The 26,705-nt window shown below is 54.3% G+C and overlaps 1 protein-coding gene across 1 annotated transcript in view; it reads right to left on the bottom strand.

Annotated features, from left to right (window-relative positions):
- SLC39A11 (solute carrier family 39 member 11) overlaps window positions 1–26,705 on the bottom strand; it is a 98,517-nt gene that overhangs the window by 9,848 nt on the left and 61,964 nt on the right. Inside the window, exon 7 of the mRNA XM_072881405.1 lies at window positions 13,909–13,978. Within this exon, the coding sequence (XP_072737506.1) occupies window positions 13,909–13,978 (70 nt within the window). The remainder of the gene's footprint in view (window positions 1–13,908; window positions 13,979–26,705) is intronic.

The raw sequence follows: 26,705 nt of genomic DNA, 5'->3' as shown, positions 1-26,705 counted from the left end.
ATGGGGAAGCCCCCGCGCCAGCTGGCCGGCCGCATCCTGCGCACCAAGGCGACGGGGATGGGGATGGGTCTGTGCATGAGCCATCCAAACACATTCACATGCCCCAGCTGGTTCCATCTTCAGGTTACATCACTTAGCTAAAACACGCAGGACTTTGTTGGGTTTTTTTCTTTCCTTTCCCCCACCCTTCTGCGTGTCGGTGGGCTCTGCGTCCTGCCCGCGGCACACGTGTCTTTGCTAGACTCGCACAAGCACTCAGGCTCTTTCCTACCTCCCCTCTCAAATCCCACTTCAACTGAGAGCAAACACAAAGCTCAGCTCCCCCTGCATCTCACGGTCGCTGCATCCTCCTGCGCTCTCCCGGGAGGACTGAGCCCCCAAACCTTGCCTGCATGAACGACCAAGTCGTCACCATTACAGCTTAATTGGCCGAGGAAACTGAGGACTGGCACACGAAGGTGGGCAAGCCCTTGGATGCAGCTGGCCAAGGGTGCAAGAACATCCCACGAGATACACGGTGCAAGCAAGGGTCATCACTCCGGGTCCCAGGTGCTGCCAGCCCGGGCTCGGATGCCCCGCGGGGCTGGGACATCTCCTCCCCATCCCAGCGAAGCCAGGGGGGGCTCAGCCGAAAGGACACGAGCCCGGCCACCCCCTCCAGCTGCGCCCGGACGCGAGCGGCTGCCGGCAAGAGCAAGTTCAAAACCTCGACGTCAGCCAGGGTGGGCAATAAGTGATAGAGACCGCGGCTGTGCGCGGCTGGCCGGCGGTCGTTGTTCTCTTACGGCAGGGCAGGCGTGTGTCTACCACCAGATCGCATGGAGGGGTCCCATTGTCCAGGGGCTATTTATTCCTCTGGGGTTTTAAAATCTTTATTCTTATCTGCCCGGTTATTTATGTAACTGATTTATGAGTCAGACTCACGCACAGGGTAAAAGTTCACATCTCCCCCAATCTGGGAAGCACAAAGATGCGTTTCATGAGCTTTCCTGCTCTCTTTCTCTCTTTCACCATGTTTTGACCTCGGCTGCGCAGCAGGAAGGGCTCGGGGAGCCTCGGCGCTTTCCCCTGCTGCCAGATAAGAGCGTGAACGCGACCTGCGAGCGCAGGATCCAGCCAGCGCCGGCCGAGCCTCGGCTGGCTCCGGCTCTCCAAGGCTGGTACCTGCAAAACAAGCAGGAGACGTGACCCAGCCCTGGACTCGCTCCCTACAAAGCCACCTTTGCAGGAGACGCAAGCCAGGAGCGATCGCCCTTGTCTTGCCGCTTGCTCTCGTGGCACGTAATGAAAAGCAGAATCCATCGCACAGAAAAGTTTCTATTTGCACAGTTATGGTCTACTTAGCTAAAAAGTTAACAGATACTCGTAAATGGATGAAAACATCCCTTCCCATTCCCAGCATCACTTCCCCGTCGTGTTTACTGGGGTTAAATTCCTGCCCAAGGAAAGGGACCAGCACAAGACCCAACTATTGCGGGTCTGGCACCGGTGACGTTACCCACGCACAAATCGGCTCCTGATGGCCGGAGGAGGGTCCCCAGCTCTGCCCAGACAGGCGGGGAGGTGGGGACCCGGTCCGAGGTGGGACGATGCTCTGGCTGCGGATGGGTGGGTGAGCCCCGGGAGAGAGGCTCAGCCCCTGCGACAGGCACCCGCCTCTGCCTCAGTTTCCCCATTCATAAGATAACGATATGAAGGCAGCATTAAAAAAGCAGCACGCAGAGCTGCAGGACCCCGCCGTTGCTGCTATTCACAGCATCTTTCCTTTCTCAGAATTGTATTCGGAGAAAAGCTCTGCATCGTTTGGGGCCACCCCGAGCCCTGCAGACACCCAGCTCCGAGGCACCCTGTAAATCCCACCAAACTGTTACAAGCGGAACGGCCACGACCATAAAAGCAGGAGTCTGCGGAGACAGCGAGAGCTCGCACCTCGTCAGAGCTGGCTCCTGAAGGTGATGGCTTGGACAGAAATTTCTCCATTTTTGAGCAGAAACCAAGATCACGCTTCCCTGGCAGCCACCAAGGAGCCACAGGCAGCACCTTCCACTCCAACCATCACCAGGAGGTTTCGGTTAAGACCCTACAATCAGAAGCACCTATTTTTGAATACCTTAAGACAACCCTCATGTGAGACCTCGTTAACTCTATTTTAAACAGCGTCGGGTTGCAGAAAATTTAGATTTTTACATATTCATATAGGTACACCTATAAATAAAGCGGGATTTAACGATGTGGCTGCACTGATCTCGGGTAGGGCAAGAGCTGGAGGGAGATACAGAACCTTATAAAGGTTATTAAAATATTTTTTAAAAAATGAAACACACACAGAAGCTGGGTGGTCTAAAAGCAGGGCTGGGATTATGGCCCACCTATAAAAATTCTCAATAATACCTGCCAATTAACGTTTATAGCTTCATGCAAAAACGCCAACCCTCTCCCCTTTGTATGAATCTTCAAATCATAAGCACGTTTCACAGCGAAAATTATTTTACATACCATGGAAATCTCAGTGCAAAGAACCTGCTGGGCAATGGCTTGGGGGGCGGTATTTTTTAGGGCTTTTTTTGTCTTGTCCTCCAGAGCCAGGCAGCCGCCGGCACACACGGCCCCCATCGCTTACAGAAAACAAAAGCCTCGAGCAAAGCAAGGGAAGAAGGATGACCGCAGTTAATAAAGACACTATTCTTCTTCCCAGCTAGGGGGTGAAAAGAACCTGAAGGGAATCAAAGCCCAGCTATACGTATAGATAAATGTACGTATGTATTTTACTCATCCTCGCTCAGGTGCCTGCAGTAACATCGTGACGGAGCTCAGCATCCCACTCGTTCCCACCCCACCGTGGGCAGCCCACCAGCCACGCGAGCGGAGCTCGCTGCCGTGGCAGGGTTGCAGCGAGGGGCTCACGGACGATTCCTGTGCACCCACATTTGCATCCTGATGGGGATCATTAGCTAAGAGCAAAATTAAAAGTACTAAAACGGTTTCTCCTCTTCCCTCTCCTGCAGCAGTGCTGCTCAAATGTGCGGGGGGAGAGTGTGAAAGTACCAGAGCAGCTCCTTTATGCAGCCCGAAAACCTGGAACTAAACAATTTACTAACAGCTGTAGCTATAAAAGCCCCTATTATCGCATCATGTACGGTAACAATGTCTTCATTCAAATTGCTTCCCCTCCTCAGAGGGTTTATTTTTAAACCAGGCTGCTAAAGAGAGGAACAGGCCACTGGGGCTGCAAAGATGGAACCTGGTGTTCAAAGTCAGCCTTGTTTGGCATTATCTTGATAAGATAAACACAGATAATGGCTTTTTCTTTTGCTGCTTTTTTCTTTGCCCTCTTTCTTTTATTTTAAGGTGAACAGGAACTGAACGGGTGCACTTTGCAGATCAAAGCTGGGGCAGGACAGACCTTTGCAATAAGGTCCCGGAGAACACGTGATTGCCAGATTTTGGCTTTTGGGGCCAGGGAGGGAGCAGCGCCCGATGCTTCATCCTGTGGGAGTGGGGACCAGGTTCAAGGCCCCAGCTCACGTCCCGACTAACCCATCCTCTACAGCGCCCGCTGCGACTGCATCACTATCCATCCTCTGGCCACAGCATCACGCACAGCCTGGACCACCACGGAGAGCCGGCCCCAGGACCCCTCCGTGGTCCTCCCCGGCTCTGGGCAGCCTCCCCAGCCGCTCTCCTGCAAAACGTCAGAGGATGATGCAGACACCCAACATGGTTGCATTGAAAACCGTGAGTGCCTCACCTCCAACCCGGGGTGCAGGGTGAGCCGTGCCCCCGGGGAAGTATTACAGTGCATTCAGCAGCTGCTGCCCACGGGTTCTTGCAAACGCAGAGCTGAAGCCTGCTCCTCTTGCAAGGCCACCACGGGCTGCTTGGCCATTGCAGCACCCAGCCGTAGCTTGCCCAGAAACCATTCAGTTGGCCAACAGCCCAGCTGGGGAAAGGGTTGGGCAGCTCCCTGCGAAGCCCTCTCCCAGGGAGGTGAGAAGCCAAAGAGTTTCACGTGGGAGCTGCTCCGGGCATCCCCTGTCCTTCATGCTGTATCTGCAGACACAGCGACCACCACAGAAAGAGAAGAAAGCAACCGTTACACAGACTTTCCACAGAGCCAGATGTTGCTTGGGAGGCCAGCTGTCTCTCATAAGTATTACAAATCAACCAAAAACCCTCCTCGGTCTAGACACTTGAGTAAGGGAGAAGGAAGAAGTGAGAGAGAAGAAAAGGGGAGACTATTTATACAAACGGTGATGTAAACGCCAACAGCCAGCGAGGGATTCGCAGCCAGCAGCCCGGCTCCCAGCCAGGCTTTGGAGACCTCCCTGCTGACTTGGGAGGTCTTCTCCTCCTCCAACCCAGGGCAATGAATAAAGGCTGCAGCACCCATCCAGCCCCAGGAGCTGGGGCCCAACGGAGGCTGGGCTGCCGGGGGCTTTCAACCAGCCCGTTTTGGATAAGGGACAGGCAAGGAAGAAGAATGAGTGTTGCCACCAAACCTGCCGGCACCAACATGGTGAAGGAGGCTCCGACATGCAGACACAAGCCGCAGAGCCCAAGGGATTCTGCTCAGCCTGGCTCCACCACGGGCTGCACCACTTCGGGCAGGTTTTCCCTGCTGAGGCACTGACTTCGAGTGCCTTGAATTCTGGTTTCTGAATTTCAGGAAAGCACAAAGCGCCTGTTTTCTCTAGCAGCCCTCCACCTTCTGCAGTTTGGCTGCTTTTGGAAGATGCTCCCCATCTCCCTCACCCCCGGTCCGGCACCTCCACGGGACCCAGCAGCCGCTGCACAGCTCCGCTCCGCGATTCCCTCCTCGGCATCTCCACGTGGTCCCCGGCAGCATCGCCAGCCGAGAGCAACCTCTGACAGCCGGCTGCCTCGGAAAGAGCAGTTTGCCCCTAAACACAGCCATGCAATGGAAAACCACCCCCGGCCAGCCAAGCACCCATTTGTAAGACTCAAAGAGCAAAAAAAGTCTTCCTCCAAAAAGCACCCCCCCCCGCATCGGCACACAGGGATGGGGGAATGGACCCACCCCGACCTCCCCAGCCTGGCAGGAGGCAGGACCAGCATCACGAGGCCAAGGTAAACCGCTCAAGACGTGGTTCGCTGCCAAGAACTACCAAGGAGCCGCTCTCCTGGCTGGAGCCCTGCCTGACGGCAGCTGCCGATCCGAAACGGGTTCCTTTTGCTGGGGGGCTTGGCACAGGTCCGCCCACGTCAGCTCGACGGTGGGACACAAGCAGCATCCCACCGCCCGTCCATCGCCCGGGGAACCCGCGGTGCTGCAGGCAGGCGAGGGTCCTTGCTGGGGTCCAGAGACCTGGTTTGCATTGGGGAAGTCTCCCCCACAAATTGAAATTCACCCTGAACCCAGTCTCCAGCAACCTGGATTGCTGTGACCAAACCGAGCTACCACATTTTTTTGAGGACCAGAAAAACGTCTGCACTCTGCTCCTGATCCCAGGATTAGAAAACAAGGTCTCTGCTCCCTGCCCGCGTCTCTCCGCATCAGGGACTGAGCAGCAAAGCACCGTAAGACCCCGGATTTAACTCCCCGGCGTTGCACCAAAATGGGAAGCGGGTCCGTCTGCAGGATGCTAGGCTATCCAGGCACTGCACGAGAATAAATGTTTTCCTGGTGCGGAAAACATCTGGTAGCTTTGAAGGCAGCTCAATAAAAACACTGCAGGCCACACAGCTTTCCCACCGCATTTTTTTTGCCTGTCCCGCAGACCTGGCCATGCAAGATGACGGGAGCCATCGGTAGCTCCGGAGCTGCTCCGGGAGAGGCTGGATGCGCTGCTGTGTTTGGTGTCATGCTGATTTCATTATTCACACAGATAATAATTTTTCTTGGATACAGGATGAAGCCAAGACATCGTGGTCAGTCTGGCTTCTGCCTGTCGGCGGTGTAAGTTTGTTTATCCAGGATAAGGAGTGGGCAGGGAGGCTACGCTGCTCCGTGGGCCACGGCCATCCTCCCTTTGGCCTTGCACCAGGGGCCGCTTCGTGAGATCTCACCTACGCCGCAAACCAAGCGCGTCAAAGCAGTCCTGCAGCATCTGCTGAGGCTTCAAACAGGAACCGGGGAATTCCATCCAAGATGAGGGAAGCTGCTGGGAAAGGCCTCGGGAGGGAGAAGCGCAGGCAGAGGCGCTGCCTGGTACTGCACAGCCCTGCAAACATCGCCGGGGCGGGGGGAAGCGGTTTGAGCCCACCTCACCTCGCTTCCCAGGCACCCACTTCCTCTTCCTAGTGGCCAAGAAGAGCTGTAATATCTGTTTACAATAAAACACCGTTTTCTGACGGGCAAAGAGAGAATCACAAGGCTTTGGCAGGAGGAGCACACGTGCATTAGCTCTGCTGCAGCAGCGGGGCGAGTGCGGGGCGTCGGTCCCGTCACAGCCAAACTGTAGCCCCGGCTCTCCCGGCAAGTGATGGAGGAGAGTGCTTTCCCAACATCCACACAGCCTCCTTTCATCTGGCACCGAGACCTCCTCTTCTGCCTAAATTGTGCATTTCTCTTAAAGCCAATCTGCACGTTCGCACGTGGGGGCTGGGACCCCTGCATCGGAGGCTTCTGCTGGGAAGATGCTGTCGCCGCTGGCAGAAGCCTCCTCTCCTCTCCATCTCTTCAGCCATCACTGCTGAGGTTCATCAGCCACGGTGAGAAATGCAGCAGCTGAGGAGCCACAGCCTTGTTTTGTGGCTCACCAAACCCTTCCAGACCACTTCCTTCTCCAGAGCACCAACTGTGGTGAAAACTCCCCTTGGTACCATCTCCACCGTTCACAAAAGAAAAGCCCTCGAGAAACCTCCCCAGCTTGTTAACTCTCACTTAGTAATAAACATCTACCTTCAGGAGAGGCTAATTAAAAGGTGCTTAATAAGCATCTTCCAACAGTTTTGTTTTGTAACCGGGCTTTGCGCTGCGCCCCAGGCAGGAGCAGCCTGGCTGCAGGAGCAGCGTTTGTCTGGGATCCCAGGGGAACATGGAAATCCCCATCCAGCCCCACCTTCCCGACCACCAAGAGGTGGGTTTTTTCCATTCGGCGTTTCTGTGCACAGCCTTGATCTGATAAAGAGGTCGGGATTCGACCCCACATTTTGATCCTACCCGAGCAACCTCTTTACGAGCTCCACTGTGGATCTATTCATGAGCAAGAGACGGAGATTGCATGTGTGCGAACGAGAGAAAAACCCAGTGTGTCTTCTGCTGTCTCTCAGACCACAATGATTTCCATTCATTCAAAGAAAACACAGTATAAAATTTTTGCCTGGTTTCAATCTCCGTACATTAATCAAGCCTATTTTTTTTTTCCCCAGCCTGAGAGACACAGCGTGGGAGGCACAGGCTGTCCCATGAAATAATATTTTCCAAGCCATAGTCAAAGTCTGCCTGTCAACTCGAAGCCTCTTTTCTGTCTGTTTTACCAAAGCTGGACAGGAAGCAATCTGTGGGCACAACAGATCAAAACAAGGCCAGCATTCCCAGCGAAAGGGCCGATGAATGGGAACCATTGTGCTGCGGTGGAGGAAACATCACCATCATCATCGGGGGGAAAAAAAAAATATATCTGTTTACATCACTTCCACATTCGCACCCGCTCTCCAGCTGCCCTAAATAGGAGCTTTCATTCAGGAGATAGCCGGGGCAGGTGGGCTGCTGGTGGGAGCTCCGGTGCCACGATGCCATGGCCCGTCGGCACCAAAAGCACGTTGCAAGTCGAGCTGTGCTGGGGAAGGACAAGCCCAAGTTAAACATTACACCCACAAAACCATGCCCTTTTCCCCTTCCTTGCATCCGTGGCGAGCAGGGCTCAGACCCTGGGCAAAACATTACCTGCAGCTTGCAGAAGAGGATGCAACAAGCTCTTTGGTGGGGTTTGATTGCCTCAGTGCTGCTGAAGGGGAGAAGAAATCCATCCCTGCCCCAAGGAGCTTGGGGTTTAGGTGAGAAAAGCTCGCCGGGTGCAGGTGCACCTCACCCCGGAGGGTCCCAGCCCCAACGGTGCTGTGCCCAGGAAAAGAGGGTGCTGGAGGGGTGACACCCACCGTGGGGGAGATGCCTCTGCTCCCTGCAGGCTCCCCTGCCACCGGCTCACCCCCGACCGCTACAGCTGCTAAAGGGGATCCATGGGAACCCCGAGAATCACTCCCCAGCCATGCAGGGAAAGCTGCCATCGTCGCCGTGAGCAGAGCCCCCACAACGCCCCCTGCTTTAAACCAGAGGCGGCAACCGACACCCCACGGCCCCCCACCCCTACACGTACTCGGCTTCATCCCGAGGCAGAGGTTTGCCAACAATTTGCCCGCACCATTTTTAACCTCTCTAAATTATTTGCATCCGTGGTATCCTGAGGACCCGGTGCCCAGACCACCCATGGCTTAACAAAACATTTCACTTTATTTTTCAAACTTTTAGTCCTTTCTATATATCATCTGCTCAAAGTAATTTACGGCATTTAACTCGATATTGGGTTCACTTATTTGAACATTCTCTCACATCTGAAAGAGCTGCCCTCCACTAGGCGTTTTGGCAGCAAAAAAGCCAATTTGGGGAGTCCCGTTAGCTCCAGGGCTTGCTCTACAGCGGTGCGAGACCATGCACCAGCCCCAGATCTGCCCAGAACAGGCTGATCAGAACATGGATGTTACCACCTAGTGTCAGACGGGAGAGGAGCGGCAACCAGGGATGGGGATGGCTCTTCCTCCGCAGAAACTGTCCTGCTTTCTCCACTCGCCCCCATCTTCCCCCATCGCTGCCGTCCGGAGGCAAAGCCCTCGCCTGCCGTCCACCTCCTTGGGGTGGGGGGTCCGTATCTTAGAGACATTTCCAAACCTTTTTCTTGTTAAAAGCAAAATCACTGGCACAGGCTTTTTACGGTAGTTTTCTGTTCACTCCATTGCAGTATAACACAGGTACATTCGGGAGTTCCCACAATCCTGACCATGGAAATTAATTTTATGGTGAATTCCTCTTTGACAGAAAAAAAATCGCAGGAAGAAGCAACGCTCCGTAAGAAAACAGATTTGGCTTTTGTGTGCTCGCATACAGCACGATTACAAGCTGCCTCCTGCTTTCAGAAAGCAAACAGCACAGGGAGGATTGGTAAGGGGCGAGACGCAGAACCAGGCTCCCATGTCCCTGCTCCCCCCACCCAGGACCCCCCCTTTGCTCCCCCACACTGCTGGGCTCCCCCCAAACCCAGGCATCATGCCAACAGCACGACGCTGGGCAGGATGGGGGGGGATAACCAGCCCCTCGTGCTGATTCTCAATGGAAGAGCCTCTGATGGGAGGGGGGAGAGAAAAAGAGAGGTCCCCAGGGACCCCACCTCCCTCTCCGCTCTTGTGATTCCATCCAGGGCACGAGCTCCCGCCGCGTGGGCACGGGATGCCGGAGTGGAGATGCTGCAGTCTCCTGGGTGCCAACGCAGTGGTGTCGAGGCGGGTCCCGAGGGAAGGGATGTGGTCCAGAGGGGACGTGGGATCTTCCTCCCTGCCAGCCCTGGGCCCCAGCTGCCCAGCATGGCAGGCATAACCCCCACGGGCTGACGGGCGCAGGGTCTCCCCGGGGTTCACTGGCGGGTGCTTTTGTCCTCTAAAAGACACAGCAGGGACTTGGAGAGAGGGAGACCACCCCGACGCACGCCACTCCCCCGCACCGCAGCCCCGGCGGATGATGTGCGGAGCGTGGCCAGCAGCGGGGACCTGCCCCGGCCCCTCTCTTCCTACACCCAGCCCCGGAGAAAGCACACCAGTGTTGGCCAGCCCTGCCCGCACCCCTGCCTGCACTCCTGCCCGCTCTGCATCCCCAAAGCAGCCGAGGGAAGTGCAAATTCAGCCCGTCTTGATCTCAGCAGCTCCAGCCCCATCTGGTTCCTGTTAAATCAGCCACACAAGGTGGAGAGGGTTTCCTACCCCCACACTATAGTGTGCAAAGAGGGGGAGGTAAAACAGCTTTTTTAAGACACGGCTGCCCTTCTCTTTACCTTCCTGCCTGGAAGGCAGCCAGGAGCGGCTCATGCCTCCCTGCTCACATCTGGAGGGGACCTTCCCCTCCCGGGGCCCGCTGCCCGCCGGGCACTGCTCCTCCGCACGGGCATCGCTCCTCTGCCCCAGGCACGCACTCGCTCCGGGTCTCGCTCCTCTTCTGTCACCACAGCAGCTTTGTCCTGAGCTGTTATTTCCAGCCCCTGGGACCTTCCGATGTTTTCGTACATGGGAGGGACTGGGCAGGCGAACCACGGTCCCGCAGCGGGGAGGGAGGGAGGGATGCTCTGCAGCAGCCCGCTCCTGCCCGAGGACGAGCAGCGGCTCAGCGCCCCATGGGAAATGCTCCGAAAGCAGACGTGAGCTCATCCTAAGCCCTGTCTAAACTGCCTTAAAACCCACATCGCCTCTCCAAGAAAGGCTCGGGTGTGCTGCCCAAGAACCTTGGCCCAGCCGAAGGAGCACCGACACCCGCCTGCGCACAAAAGCGAAGATCCAGCCCCGCCGCTGAGAACCCCCCTTCCTCGGACACTGGACTGCGTTTCGCTGGCATCCCCTGACAGGCCAAATAAAGTGGGTTCCCCTCACACCGTAAGCCATAAATGAAACAACTCGCAAGGCGAGGGGCTGTAATCTAAGGGCGAGCCCTGGCACCGCCGGAGAGGAGCCGCAGAGGAGCGAGATCGCAGGAACGGAGCCTGCACACCCGGTGGCAGCAAAGAAACACGGATGAGTGCGGGCAGGGGCCGGGCAGGCAGCACCCAGAGGCTCCGGGGAGATGGGGTGGACGGAGGAGCCCAGAGGGCCGGATCCTGCAAGCACAGAGGTAAGGGGCAGGACCCTGCCAGAGCCCAGAGAGTCAGGGAATGGCAGAGGTGATGCCAGCACACGCAAAGCACCGGGTGTTTTAAAAGGCGAGAATCCCACGCTGCTTCCTAATCATCCTTTTTTGGGTTTTAACCAAACCCCGAAGCATCCCCCTGACTCGGACCATCAGCTGCAGGTCTACGCCTGCACTGCTCTGCTTATGCCGCCCGTGCCGGTGCTTAGCGGCCACTGCGGCTCCCAGCCAGCCCCATCTCTGAGCACACCTGGCCCCACCGTGCTTTAAAACCCAAAAATGGTCCCTCGCCATGCTCAGCCAGCGCTGAGCCCCAAGTGCACGGCCGGGGCGGGAGCCCCGCAGCACCCCTCCTGCCGCGGGCAGGCAGGCAGGCAGGCAGCGGGCAGCACCGAGAAACCGTCCAACTGCCAACGCAGGGGAAAGTCCTCAGCCTAGGAAAAGCCTCACGGGATCCCTGCAAGGTATCGGGAACAGGGCGTTAACCCTCATCCAAAGAAAGCTGGGGAGCGTTGCTGCACCACGTGCAAAAAGCAAAGCACTTGGGACCGGGACGGACGGCGGAGGCAGGCAGGGACCCTGTTGCAACACCCACCCTTGGGCTACCCAGAGAGCTTGCTCGACAGCAAACCAGGCCAGAGCAGCACCTGGCTGCTTGCAACACCCAGACGTCACTGCTGCCGCACCGCTGTGGTTTGCAGAGCGGCTGGTGCTCTCCCCTTCTTCCTAATTGTCTCTCTGCAAACACGCTGCTTATTTGCAAAGCCCGTGGCTCTGAAAAGAGGCCTTCGGGATACAGCACAGCTGTGTCTCACCAGGGCCCTACAGCAAGCTGGAATGAATTCAGGCTCCTGCCAAGATTTCACCCCTCTGGGAGCAATGCAATCAGGCAGCGCTTCCCCAAGCAAGCCAGCATTTATTCATCAAGCACAAGTCAGCAAGGAAGGTCCTCTGGTTCGCGTGGGCAAGTCACAGCCAACCCTGGAAACATCTACCAGCCACTGCAAGCACCCCCAGGCGTCTGCATCTTGAGCTCGGGCTCCGAGCGTGTCGGAGCATTCATAAATACTTTTGCACGATTCAAGGTTTGAAGGAATAAGCCTTCCTGAGAGGCAGCTCACCCCAGCTCGGTGCTAAGGCGGTTAGTCACACCCAGGGGGAAGCAGAAGCAGAATGGAGGAGGTAAACCGAGTCAGGCAGCTGTTTCATTAAAACGCTATTTCAAAATAACGGACACGAGGGGGATCACGACTGTCGTGTCTCCTAAGAGCTGAGGCTGGCCAAGGAGCAATTTCCCCTTCGGAAGCGTCAAAAGATTTAGCTCTATTTCTCACGTTAGCTCACATCAAGTATAATTCCACTGCTGTTTTTTAAGCCTACATAACACAAATTAGCCACCTAAAATTTTACTCTTGGATATTTCCAAACGGCTTCACGGCGCAGCGGCTACACCGAGTGATTTCTGGGCTGCCCGCAGATGACAGTGACAGACGGATTGATGGCAATGAAGTTATTTTCTCTCCTTTCGCAGCTGACTAAATTTGCATTGGTATTTTCAGGGTACAGACTCCACCTTTCATCTAACATGATTAATGCCGTTGTAAATACAGAGAAAGAACCAGCTGCTTCTGGCTTCTTAGCTTCTGCTGAGCAGTTGATGAAAAAAAGTCCTTTTGTTCAAGCATCTCTAGAGCCTCCGCAAACTTTACGAAGAGCTTTTTATTTCAAGAGGTTAGAGGAACGCGGTGTCTCGAGCTGGTGTATCCTGCTTTTCTCACCACAAATCTGGATGGTACCTGCTGCAATCGAAGCGCCTGGGGCAGCGCACGCGGTGCCAGCCTGTGCTGCCGGGATGGGTCCCCCACCAGCCGGGGACGTACAGGGCATCGGGTACAGAAGGTTTTGCTCGTGTCTTTGCAGGGTCCTCACGAGCACAGCTTGTGCCCAGCCAGAGAAGGGGCTGGACAACCTGGAGGGCTCCAAAACCAGCCCCGAGGCCCCGCAGATCCTCTGGCAGGAACAAGGCGGCTGAGACATACCGGCGCTTTCATCCCCGAGCCGTAAGGGCTGGGCAGGTTATTCACAGATTGAACACGCTGTGTGTCCCCAAACCACATAAATTACAGCGTGGGTCTGGTAAACAAAGGGCAAAGAGAATGTGGTGTGCCACAAGCCTCGGGTGTAAAATTCAACCAGAAAAAGAAAAGCATTTGGTAACGGCTCATCGAGGAGTCTCGGCAGGAGCGTGCCGTTTGCGAGCCGGCCACCAAGAGGTGCCAGCAGCTCTTCCAGAGCCAAGGCAGCTCCTCCGGCTCCTGCTTTGCACCACGCTTCTTCCTTTCTCCCATTTCTTTAGCAATGCCCCCAGTCAGCCCAGTTTCAGCTCTGCCGGGTGACGCTGGGCGTTGGGAAGCAGCAGGGCTCTCCTTGCTGTCACCCACCCCGTTACGCCCAGGTTTTGCTCCCGTTTGGTATGAAAATGCACCCGAAGCCCAAACCCCCCCAGGCAATTGGAAGGAGCTGAATTAACCCCCCATGTTCGCAGCAGGCCTGGAGAGGAGCACAAAAGGTTTTGCCTGGTAGCACGGGGGCAACGCTGGCGCTGCCGAAAACAGAGCCAGGCGAGAGCGGCTGCAGGTGAGGCTGGAGCAGGCGAGCAGGGATGCCAGGAGCAGGCGAGCGGGGATGCCGGGAGGATTGAGTCTTTATTGCCACCCGTGACAGAGTCTAGTGGCCCTGCTTGGCAGGAATGGAAAGCAAAGCCACCACACGCTTTCCAACGGCCCCGGCAGCTGCTCCTACCCATTGGGGATGCTGCTTTTGTGGAAAATCTCAGCATTTCTCTGTCACATCTGACAAGCACAACCACTAGGAAAATACAACAGCACTAGGAATTTCTTCTGCTCCCTCTGCCCACGCTTGTGCTTCCAGACAAGTTTCAGTCAATCAACGCATCTCCAACCCCCCTGGCACGGAAGCAATGTGGGACAGACAGACAACCTCCAAGAGACAAAGGCGCGCACAAAACCTGATGCACGCAGAGCAGAAGCGGCGTTGTGGCTTACCTGGCGCTTTGGAAGGTCGCAGAAACGGATTTTCCAATAGCCCCGAATCCAACTCCCACTGCCAGACCCTCTGAAACAGGAAGGAAAAAAAAACAGTAAGGTCAAACCCTACAACAGCCCTGAGACCGTCCCTCCTCCTGCGCTCCAACGGCGCAAAGGCCGGCGCAAGCAGGAAAGCAGGACTCCGGGCTAGGTCGTTACCCTTCCCATTTTAATCTCAGTGCATTTAATCTAAGCTCAATGCAAGAGCCTGCCATGCTGCCCAGGGTACTTGCCCACTATGAACCCAAACCAGCAGTTTCTTGAGAAGCAACACAGAGAGGAGAGATTTCTGTATTTATGAGTGCACTGGAGGGGAAAAGATCACAATCCCCACCAGCTGAAATGCTATTTTAACAAGGAGCATGGCAGTGCAAAACACCAAAGTCTGTTCAAAAGGATTCCGGCTTGGCAAACCTCTCTGCAGAGAGCCGCCTCTGCACGGTGCAGACGAACTGGTGACACGGGGGGTTGCAGAAGAACCAAACACCGACTTCTCCCATAAACGCCCCGGGAGCTACGCTAAGCCGGGACCATGCCACCTCCCCGGTTTCTGGTCTCCCCATGCCCAAATACCAGCACAACGCCTGTACAGACAGTCTCCAAAGCAGAAGGAAACCCAAACTCCACGAGAAAATTCCCACCTTGCAGATTATTTTAGATTACAGTTAATCCCATAATTTTAGATTACGGTTGATCCCATAAACCCCAAAGAAAATCAGCCGAGGAACCTTCTCAAGAGGGCAGCGGGTGCCGGAGACCTGCGATCCGCCACTGCTGCCTCCGTGCAGCTCCTCGGGGATAACTGCTCCATCCTTCCCCGCTCCCCTCCTGCCCTTTCTCAAACTTTTCTTAGCCTCCCACCACTGGCACAGCTCCCTCATCTCTCCCAGAAAAAAAAAATTAAAAAAAAATCTTATTTTCAGAAAGCATCAAATCACTGCTACTTTTTTTTTTTCTTCCCTTTGTTCAAAATCCCCAGGTTTGTTTTTGCAGCCTCTCTGGTATCGTTCCCCTCCCAGCGAGGTTGGGGGGGGGGGGGGGCGGGTGCAGCATTCAAAGAATAAAAGCAAACCTGTTTGTGTAGCTGGCTGAGTTTTACAGCCCTCAAAGGAGGCAATTACCTGCTCGGGACAGTGGGGACTGTTCAGATGAGCATGCAAACAGGTTGAAAATGTCACTGAGAGTGTTTACCTGCGTACTGGAGGGCAAGGTCTCCGAAGAAGAGGACCGTGTGTGTGTGTTTGTGGTCTTCTGAATTTCCAGTTGCCTTGGAAACACACCATAGAAAGCAGCACTAACTCGGAAAAGCATGGCGTTTGCATCCTTGAGTCCAGGCTGGGCATGGAGAACTGAAACACTCGACAGCTCCTCAGAGCCCTGATCCAAGGCTTGTGCCAAGGCTCCGGATGGAGACAGGGAAAATGACAGCAGCAATCAACCCTACGTACAGGGTTACGGGGTAAGGGCACTCCACGTTGTCCCTAAAATACCACGACTGGGTGCTAACTCCATCTAGTAAAACGGCCAGAGGAACCGAGGCACATGCCAGACCCGGGAGGGATCACACGCTCGTGCAAAGCTCTCGTGAAAAGCTCTCACGCTGCCCAACACCACCTGCCCGGGAGGCGGGCGAGCAGCCGGGGGCAGGAGCAGAGCCGTGGAGGGCTGCGATTGCCAAAGGGGCTGCAGACGGTGATGGCTTCGAAGGTCTCTGCTCTGCAGGCAGTGAAGCAAACTTTGGGAGGCAGATCTTTCTAAAAACGTTTAATGGCTGTGCTCGGTACGGCTATGAGGATGTAATGAAGCTCCACACAAATGGGTCTGGCACTGCTCTTCCAAAAGATTTCTTTTTAAGCAAGACTTGCCCAGAGAGCAAAATTCAAAGGACAAAAGTGCTCATTTGTGTGAATAACAAAAATAGCTTTGACAGAGGGGAAAAACCACAACGATTTCCCCGCTGCAAAGCAGGTCTCACGGAATAAGAAACTCGGCAGTGCAATTAATGAAAGTACAAATTACATATACATGGAAACAAATTATGGGCAATTAAAATCAACAGATGGTGCGTAGTGAACTGCTTATTTGGAGAGGGAGAAGCAGCCGATGGTGGAAGCTGCGGCACGGTGGAGATGCTCACCAGCCCGGAGAGGAGGAGGTGACAGGGCAGCCTCTGGCCACGGGCTCATCGGGTCCCCGCTTCCCCCGAGAGGACACGAGAGCTGGGGCAGGACGACTACGACCACGAATCGGCCAACGGGCTGGTGACCCCAGAGCATCCGACGGGAACTCACAGCCAAGCAAGTCTGGTGCCACGTGTGGTCCAGAAACAGCAGGGACCCCAGCACATCCCATGGTCACTACTGATGCTTGGGAAGCCTCTAATTCTACGTAGTAGGTATTGTGTGACACACGCAGCCCATTGCTGTGATTTGTTTCAAATATTTAATTTAGAAAAGCCTGCCAAGATCACACAATAACTTCACCGCTTCAAAAATACAGGTTCAGCCTCTTTCAAAGAAGATGTCAAACCTCAAAACGACTCTGTTTTGCAGGTAAGCGAGCAGAGACACAAAGATTTGCATGGAATACAAACAGAAAGAGCTTGCTGACAGTTTGCCCACACTCAAAGCTCACAGCCAGCTCAGCCCTCCGGTTGCAGCCCCTCTCTTGGGTATTCTGCACATACTCAAATTATAAATAGCCCGAGTGACTTCTTCAGACGGGAAAAGACACAAAAAGAGAAAGGTTAATGTTTCTGTGTCAACCACTTACAGATAGGCTGCACCGAAGGCTCTGCAAATGGATGACTAGGACATTAGGTCACTGAAGATGGGGATGGGAGAGCAGATTTTGTTACCCACCGAAGGCTCAGACATCAGCTTGAAAAATAAACAGCCCTGTGCGATTTCTGGTTCTCGGCACCATCACGAGCAAAGGCAAAGAGGAGCACAGTCCTGGGCAACCCTGAACAACTGAAGGATTTACGGTGGGCCACCGCTCTGCAGAGGGCAAGGCAAAAGCCCCGCAGCTTGGGATGTGAAAGAGGGTGGAAGGCAGGCGTGCACGTCCCACAGGAAACCCTTCCATGTCGGAGCGGGTTTTTCCAAGGATTTCAGTGGCTGAAGCAGTTGTCAGCCCCTCTCACAACCGGTGATGGAGCTGGAAGAGCTGGAGGGTCCGCACGACCCTGTTAGCTGGAGAGCTCACATGGTGAAGGCGCCAGGCTGGGGTGTTAATTCGGCATCTCTTTGCAGATGGTGGCCACGGGCACAGCAGGAGAGGACCACACGGGAGTGGGGATAGCACGCAGGTCTAGCAAGAGCATTGCTCTGAGCCCAAAAAGCATCTTCACAGGGAAGGCAGCCAGCCCAAAATTTGGAAAGGAAAAGCCAAGAGGGAACACCGCAGCAAGGAGGAGTCGGTGCAAAGGGAAGGACCGTGGAAAGGGGAGCAGAGCAAAGCTAGACAAGTCATGCTCGTCTAGAGAGAGTCATGTCAAGGCACCACGGACAGGCAGAAGGCGATGGCACAGTACGACGCGACGGCCACAGCACTGAGCAGAGCAGCCGAGGAGAGATTTACGCAGCACATGAAAAGCTGGCGAGGAGGACGTCAGCCAAGGGAGCAAAGTGAGGGGCACGCTGCTCTCAGCACGCCTCCGACACCTTCACGCTTGGCCTGAGGTCCCCAGCTCCCCCAGCATTCCAGCACCAGCGAGCAGAGGGGACTCGGATGTGTGCAGCATGCTGTTACAGCTCTGGTTTTATTTTTACTTTAATTTCATTTCAGTGCCCCATCGGCAGAGCTGCAAAGCAGCACAAGATGTTCCATCTCATTGAGGCAGGAGGACAGTGACAACGTTCCCGTCTGCTCTAATCCATAGGAGCACACAAATTTGTATCAGCAATAGCGTGGCCAGCAGGACTAGGGCAGTGATCGTCCCCTGTGCTCGGCCCCGGTGAGGCCGCACCTCGAATGCTGTGTTCAGTGTTGGGCCCCTCACTCCACGAGAGACATGGAGGGGCTGGAGCGTGTCCAGAGAAGGGCAACGGAGCTGGGGAAGGGTCTGGAGCACAAGGCTGATGGGGAGCGGCTGAGGAACTGGGGTTGTTCAGCCTGGAGAAAAGGAGGCTGAGGGGAGACCTCATCGCTCCCTACAACTGCCTGACAGGAGGCTGGAGAGAGGTGGGGTCGGTCTCTTCTCCCAGGTCACAAGGATAGGACGAGAGGAAATGGCCTCCAGTTGTGCCAGGGGAGGTTTAGACTGGATATGAGGAAAAATTTCTTCACCGAAAGGGTTATCAAGCACTGGACCAGGCTGCCCAGGGAAGGGGTGGAGTCCCCATCCCTGGGGGTATTTAAAAGCTGTGTAGATGTGTAGGGACATGGTTTAGTGGTGGACTTGGCAGTGCTGGGTTAACGGTTGGACTCGATGATCTTAAAGGTCTTTCCCAACCTAAACGACTCTATGATTCTATGAATTGGCTGGGATGGGCTTTGGGATGAGGCCCAGCACTGACCCCTCTCCTGCCCCTCGGCATGGAAAGCACTGCATCTCCCACCCCATGCTGGGATCTTCCTGGGGAGGCCAAAGCTCTTCAGCCCCCCGGGGACCACGCTGCAGCCCCGAGGGGACCACGTGGGCTCCTGAGATGCATCACCGTGGTGCTCTGAGCTACAGAAGGGTGTCTTGTCTTTGGTCTAGCCCCCAAAAAAGTGCCTAGTGCTGCACTTCCCAGGCAACTCTTCTCCTTGGCAGGGAGGAGAGGAAGGTTGCTCAGGCAGGAGCGAGGTGCCGGCACTGAGGCAGCCAGACCCCGCTGAAAGGGGCCGTAGTAGATGTGAGATGGTCCTGGGGCGCCTGGATGTGGCTCTGCACTGCCAGTTCCTAACCAACCCTGAATACCAGAGTCCTGGATGACGATAATGTACAAAATACACAAATAACTTTAAAAAGGAGAGATTTACTGAAGAGATGCTTCAACTCTGAAAGTAGAAGGCTCAGTCATTAACAGAGACGGCTCCAGACAGCCCAGACTCGCTGCTCAGATACACGCTGACGGTGCTGTACGTGCCTGCTCAATCAAAGGGGAGGGAACCCCAAACTACGCAGAAGTTGGGAAACTAAGAGATCGAACTCACCTGGGAAGCTGCTTCGCTTTCCCTGGTCGAAATCTAGTTTTGCCCACTTGCCCTGGTGTGAAATCGCCTTCCGCTGCTGCCCACAGCGTTGAACGCTGTTTCTTTGCTCTCGCACTCTCCAATATCTGTTTTCCGAGAAGCACGGGCTCCAGCCCTGCCCGGAGCGGCCGGCCGTGCGGAGAGCGTCCGCTTCCACGCTCACATAGCAGGGCTCGTCCCCCAGCACCTCCGGCTGCAAATGCCACGGGAACCTTAAGTTCAAAGGATCAACTTGAAAGTGGAACGGCTGATTCCATCCCATCAAACCTCTCCCTTATCACCCACTGCCCGAGTCCGTTAAGAGCTTGGCAAGCTGAAAGAACCGGGTAAAATTAAGCAGGCTGCTGTTTTAAATCCTATTCAGGGCAGCTTATGTGGCCAGGCAGGGATCACAGCCCTCCACCACCCACTCTGCAGCTTAGTCAGCAACCAGAAAAACCCTCCTGCAAACCCAGGGTCTGGGTTTCGCGGGGCTCGTCGAGCTCCTGCCCTCGCCAGCTCCGTTTTTGAGCATGAAATGAGCTTCACAGTCACCGTGGGAAGCCATTCGTAATCCTCGGGAGAAGGCCTGTTCACAAAACCAACCAAAAATAAAATAAAAGCCCTTCAGATTCCGTAGAAATCCAAACAGGTAAATAGCAAGCATCGCTCACAGGGCCTTAATAAATTACAGCAGCAAGTACGTTAACCTCAGTTATTATGTTTCTCTTATATGCCATAAAGAGCAGGAAAATGAACATAGCCTGTGGATAGAGAACAATATCCTACAGGAATGTTAAAAAAAACCAAAACACAACACTAAACAAAATTCACTTTTCTTTCCAAATCAGTTTGCAATCACTTAAGACAGGATATCAGGAATAAAGAAAATGGCGTTGCAGCATCGCGGAGCTCGAGCCTCGTCCTGGCAGGGCAAGGAGGGATCACTGCTGTACCCCGTGCCTGTTTTGCAGGCAGCGATGCCGCTCGCCTGCCCTCTGCTCGCTCTTGTCTCGCGTACAAACGCAGCAGCAGGCAGAGCCGCACCAGGAGGCTACAGGCAGGCCTGGCAGCCCGCTCTTGTGGAACAGCATCAGAGGTGTTAGGGGTTTTTTTTCCCCCCCTTTTCTTGATGTACAAGCAGGTTAGGACGGCAGTGACGGGAACGCAGACCTGCCCGTTATCGGTTAGTTTATCCCATGCCTCTCGCTCTCCGAGAGGATGCGCTCAGCAGGGTGCCGGCAGCACAGCCCACCCATCGCCCACCCATGGGTGTCTTTGCCTAAAAAATACCCTTGCAGTTTCCTAACTCCTCCGGGGATGCAGGCGGGGGAGGAGGATCCGCGGTGACGATAAAACAAGGAGCAACTCACAGATCCCGCAGTCTGAGCGGAGGCAAAATCTTGGGCTTGGAGGGAGGGCAAAGATTAGAGGAAAAGCAGGGTTTGTAAATAACTTCTACCTACAGCAGAAATACCGCAGCTCTGCCTGCCGGGGACATCGGATTTCTGGGGCAGATAAGGAGAGCAGGGCTCAGCGGAGGCTTGTGCCTGCAGAGCTCTCAAAGAAATGGAAAGAATTCTGGATTTAACAGCAGTAAATGCCTTTCTTTGTGAGTAAAGGAAGGAGTCTGCGATGCTGAGAATACCCTTTGCACGAGCTAACGCGCACCCGATGCAACACAGGACCATGGGTGCCAACACGGACGCCAGGCCAGAGACACGCTCGCAGGGTTCATTGCAAAAGCATCCTCTGATTAAACGAAGCAAACACTGCTGGGCTCGTAAACGGCTGCCCGAGTCCTTCTCCTTGGTAATCCCACGGGCTGCACCGGCTATATGTACCTTAGTGCTTTACACCCTCCGACCCATGCTCCACCAGCACGTCGAGCCCGGCAGCAGCGTTAACGGAGCCGGGGTGACATGCTCTCCTCCTGCGAGGATTTACGAAGCGAATTCTCCTGGGTCAGCAAATGAACACACTTCCTTTAGGAAGGTACTACGGATGCCAACATGCCATCAATTATTCATCTTGCTCTTTGAAGAACCGTTAAGTTCCTAGTGGGAAATTAATCTTGCTGTAACGAGGTTTGTACTTCTTTGAGAGTTTAAGCACATCCCTATTGCCACTATTCAAACGCTGTTTTTTTCCCCCCAAGATCGAACTCCAGCTCCCTCTAGGTAACATCATTTTGCCATTACTGCACAAGAAAGTGCAGAGATTACCAGATTTCAGTGATTGTCATGTTTCTAGGTATCCACCATTATAAGACTAGCAAGGAGGAGGTTAAAGTCATTTTCGAAAGACATTTTTTTTTTTTTCTTTTTTTAACTTAACCAAACCAGAAAGCAGTGGATCTCACTTTGCATTTGAAACATAAATCCTACCGCTGCTCCAGAGGTGGCCTTGCTTAGCCACCATCTGCGCACACATGCGGCAGTACGTCCCCATCAGCTCCAGTCCTGGTAAGCGGTGTTTCCCCCAAAGCCCCGGCTGTCCTCGCAGGCACCTCTGGCACAAGACCAGAGCTCCTGGCACAAGACCAGAGCTCCTGGCACAGTGGATCGAGTGCTCTTACTCTTGACCTGCTGCTCAACACAGGCAACCCAGCCGCTCTCCGCATTGCATTTCTCTTCCACGTCCATAACCACAGGCTCTTCTGAGCAAGAGCGCCTGGATCTCTGGCACGCAACTTCCCCATAAGAAGCTCCTTGGCCAGATTTCCACCTCCCCGTGCAGTGCCGGAGCCCTGGGACACCATTCGCCTCCTGCTTCAGCCCACGCGGCCGCTCCTCGGGATGCCAGCAGCACGCTCCCGGCTCCCCAGGACTTCCAGCAAACTGCACTAGCACAAGAGCATGGTGATGTTACCCCCCTGAAAGCCCACAGCCCCGGCTCCCCAGCCCCAATTCCCTCAAAGGCAGTAAGAAGAAAGGCGCCTTTTCCAGACCTGCATGAATTGCCCCATCAGCATGTGTAAGATTTTCCATCCCCACGCTAGAAACCGCTGCTGCCCATGCATGCACGTATAACACACCTACATCTTCTGGTAAACGCTTATGGCACCCATCACGGCTGCCGTGAGAACAAACCAAGCTGCAGTTTATCATAAAAGATTGCTGCTCCGTAGGGTTTGGCTTCGATTCAGCTCACCCAGGTGGGACGCAGCTCCCCGGGCTCAGGCTGGTTTGTCACGGGGGGAGATAAACGTGCAGAAGTCCTTGTCCTCTAAACGTGCACGTGAAAAGGATCCGGGGAGCAGCAACAGATTGTGGTGTGGACGGAGCAAAGGCACAGGAGTCCCTCGAGCGTTACGCTGTCATGAATTACCATTAAGCGGTGACAGCGTGCTTGACCTGAAGGCAGCTCTTCAGCCGCACGTACAAGCTGTCCGCAGAGATCCCAACGCCAACAGGAGCTGTGACAAAGTCACATTGGCCAAGCAGGATTTCAACGCGTTTTATGCCTTCTCTGCAGCCCTGCAGAAGAAGCCAACGAACAAAGCCAGACCATTCCTAATTACTACCCTAACCAAAAATCCTTTCAGCAGAACACAAAGACAAAATTTAAATTATTAATTTGCAGTTTACAGTGGCATGTATTATTATTTGCGGTATGAATTATTCACTTGTCCCCTCTCCTCCCCCGGGTTCCCAATGAACAAGAGCTTTTGTTTGAGGAATGTATGGTGGGACAGGGAAGTGGCCCGGTCCCCTTTCCCCCGCGGATTCGCACGCCGCAGCCCACGCAGCGCTCGCATCCTGACCCTGCCAACAGACGGTGACAGGACAGAGAAAACAAAACCCAAGGCACCAGCTGGATTAATCTGCTCAGACAAAGCAGTCCTGGGCAATCATTATTCTCACGACTATTTGCAACCACGGGCAGATGCCAGCAGCGAGCAGGCAGAGCAGCGAAACCCCACAGATCCCGCCCAGCAGAGCCTCACCGTGCCTCCCCTCCAAAATGCTGGCTGTGAAAAGAGCAATAGGAGAAATAAACCCGTTTTGGTGCTGTCTTACACCGTAACGCCCTGGAGGAGGCAAACAAATAAAACGTATGAGCATGGCTGGGCACATCGTGCAGAGAGCTGCCAGCGCCGGCACGGCTGGTACCGATGGGAAGCCCTGCAGTGCCTCCTCAGGTAATCCCACGTTGATGGGAGGAAAAAAAGGTGTGTGGGGATGAAACTCGATAAAGGTTTGTGGGGACAGTGGCAGTAGGAAAGCACAGCAAAGCCAGGCAGTTTGAAAATGGAGAGAAATTGCCTTTCTGGGTAGGGAACTGCAGGCAAGCCATCACAGACCTGCTTCAGCATCGCACGTTAGCTCAGCTCCTCTCTCCTGCTCCGGGGACAGCTCTATAAATGACTCAGGAGTTTACCCATTAGAGGCATTAATAAAGCACCGATTCAGCAGCGGCTGAGGCCCGTGACGTGCATACACTAAGCTGAAAGAAGGTGAAACATCTCAAAAGCTTCTGACGTGCCCAGACAGCTCCACTCCGCCGCTTTGATTTCGAAAGATAAAAACTAATGGCGCAGCTTTGCCTCCAAGTTTTCCAGGGATTCGCGGATGGGTCCCATCAAGGTTATGCAAGAGGTGATGAAAAACAGCAGACGATGACAGGGTCAAGCCAGCCATCACCTGGAAAAGCAAACAGCCGAAATCCCCAGCTCACCAGCACTTAACAGCAGAACGGACACAAAGAAAGCCAAACCATATTGCTGTGTGCGACGCCACGGAGTTAAAAGGCCATTAAAAGGGGATTTTAAGCCCCAATGGGCTACCAAATGCCTTACCCTGTGGGGGTCCCAGGCAATTTTACAGGAGCTTTGCCTGAAAAAAGCCTCCAGAATTGGGCACTCACACCAGTGAACCCACCTGTGTGCAAGCAGCCGAGCTGAAGGGGTTTGCTTGGGTTTGAAACAAGGAGGGGACCAGCAAACCTGGTAGGATGTGGCACGAGGTGACTCTGGGCAACTCATGGCAACATGGAGATACGGGGAAAAACCAGCCCAAGAGAAGCCCGTGGCCTTGCTCAAGTGTTTGTGTCCATTAAACAAGGTGGAATTTGGATAGCACGAGGCAATTCCCCTAATGCCACCTCCTGGTTTGCCCCGCAGGAGCCAGACCATCTACATCCCATCCTGTTCCACTATTCTTCCCCTTTCACCAAAGCACAACGACGTGAAGCAAATCGTCATTTCAATCTGTCGAGCTGCAATGGCTAAACAGGAGCCGATGAGGCAGCATACGGCCACGGCTTACACCGGAGATACCTGATTTTAAAGAACTAAAGGTGCTGGCATTAACTGCCCAACATCCCACAACTCCTCCATCATGGAAACACTTCTCTGGAAAAAGAAAACTCTCTCCCAGATTAACAGCCCAGAACTACCCTAAAAGCAGGGACCGACCTGTGCTGGAAACGCTCTCTTCCCCAACCTCTCACAACGTGAATCCATCAGGGATATTTAATGTTTCATTTCTAGCACGCAAATCATTTCGCAGGCCACTGCTCACCGATGTTTAATGCAATAGATCGGTGAGATCTGCTGGGGATAAGAAAGAAAAAGGAGCTTCCACATGCATATTTCAGTGGACTTTCATTCCAGCTGGTGAAAATACTGTATTTAATTGGCTTTTGTCACCTTTGCGGCTGTTACCGCTTACAAAACACCAGTCACCAACTCAAAACGATGCTGCAGAGATAAATGTACATTATCAGTTCTCCGCTGGCTTTCCAGGTGTCTGCCTGCAAATGAGTTTTTGAAATACGAGCCGCTCTCAGTGGGGCATTAGAGACCCTGCGACTCTCGCCCCTCTGCCCACGCTCACCCCCCCTTTCACGGTGCCAGCGCGATGGGCTGTGACACTCCCCAGGCTGCAGGGGAAAACTTCCCAACCGTGCCCACGTAATACACGAAATTACATTTACATCGGGCTGTTATTAATGCACTGTTTCCTGAGGCACCCCAGACCCGAAGCCTCAGCCTCTGTCTGCCCAGGAGGAGCAAGGGGAAGTCCCGAGGGAGCCAAGCCGGTGGCCATGGAGCTAAAAGAGCCCAGAGCCCGGGGCCAGGGCCCTTCCCGTCCCCAGCAGTGACACAGCCCCGCTCTGCGGAGCGGCACCCGCACCTTGGGTGCACGCAGAGGACAGGGAAACAGCGATGCATGGCATACACAGGCACCCAAGAGAGCCCTGTTGTGCCCGCAGGAGGATTTCTTCTTAGCCTCCACCTTTACAGGACCAGGTTTTTGCTGGTGGCATCTTGCTTCGAGCAGAGGAACGGGGCAGAGCCGTCCCACGCTGCTGAGAGCATCACCCGTGGCTGGGGCTGCTGCCTGCATCCTTTGCCCGGTGCCGGCACCTCGCCCGGCCGCCTCCCCACGCTTTCCACCCCCTTGCACAGAAGCTTAATGACTTTGAGGAAGTCGTTTCAATCCATCGAGGTGCTTAATAGATGAAAATGTCAAAATATGTGCTGATGAGGCGACAATTAACGGAAGGTTTAATGAAAGGTTAAAGCAACCTTTCCCAGAGCGAGCGTGTGCGTGCGGCCGTGCTCTTCCTGATCCCACATGAGTCACTGCCGTGCGAAACACTCCGGTTAGCACTGAACACCCAGCTTTGTCTTTGTGGGCTGCATCCGATCTGACCTTTCTCCTCTCCCCCCGGCCGCTCGCAGGGCCATCACGTCGCAGCACCATTGCAAACAACAACCGCTCGATCCCTGACGCATCCGCGCCCAAAGGGTCCCTCTGGAAATCAAATCGGAGATGCGATGGGCAGCAGCCTCGGAAAACCACGTCCCAGGCTGCTTTTTCTCCCTGGAGCAGAAAACACTATGAAAAATTCATGACTGTTCAAACGTGCATCTTTCCATCCTTCTGAGTCACGAGCGCAGGCTGAGCTGGTCCCAGGGCCAGCGCTCTCCTCTGCTCCCCTTGACCCTCCGCAGCACTTGAACTCCATCAAATTGCTGCACAACGTGCTCACCGCACACGCAGACACCTTCCCTTGCCCGTGTCTTCCTTTTCACCCTCTTCTCTGAAACGCAAGCTGCAGAGAAATCTTCTCCTCCTTCTTCTTACTAAAAATAATGCCTTTCAGTAGAAATCAAAGGTTCTGCAAGAGGGCCCAAGAATAGCCATTAAGAGCGATGCAACCAGCAGAAGTGACAGTGGAAGGAGGTCTGCTGTAATTTCAGAAAGAGGCATCACACAGACGAGACACAGATTAATCGGCGCAGCTAAACGGCTCCCGTTCTCATGCTCTGCCGAACCCCAGTGGGTACCAAACGCATATGAAAGTCAAGAATTGTAAAATAGTCTCAATTTCAATAGACTAACAAAAAACCCCATCATTCAAAATGAATGTTACCAACCTTTAATGGATCTCTGAGAATATTCATATAAATAATCTCTTTTCTTTATAATTGAGATGTAATATCCCACTTACTGCCCCAGCCCTCTCTCAGACGGCTGAGTGCATGAGAGCACCAGGAGAGTGAATTCAATCAATTTTTTGCTAATGACAAAGTAACCAGCCTGGAAATCACCCCCTCCCAAGGAACACCAACTGACAGCACA

This window comes from Ciconia boyciana, chromosome 16 (assembly GCF_034638445.1).
Source record: "Ciconia boyciana chromosome 16, ASM3463844v1, whole genome shotgun sequence".
Lineage (NCBI taxonomy): Eukaryota > Metazoa > Chordata > Aves > Ciconiiformes > Ciconiidae > Ciconia > Ciconia boyciana.
Note: the sequence above shows the minus strand (reverse complement) of the source record. Positions and strands in the feature narration are given on the sequence as shown.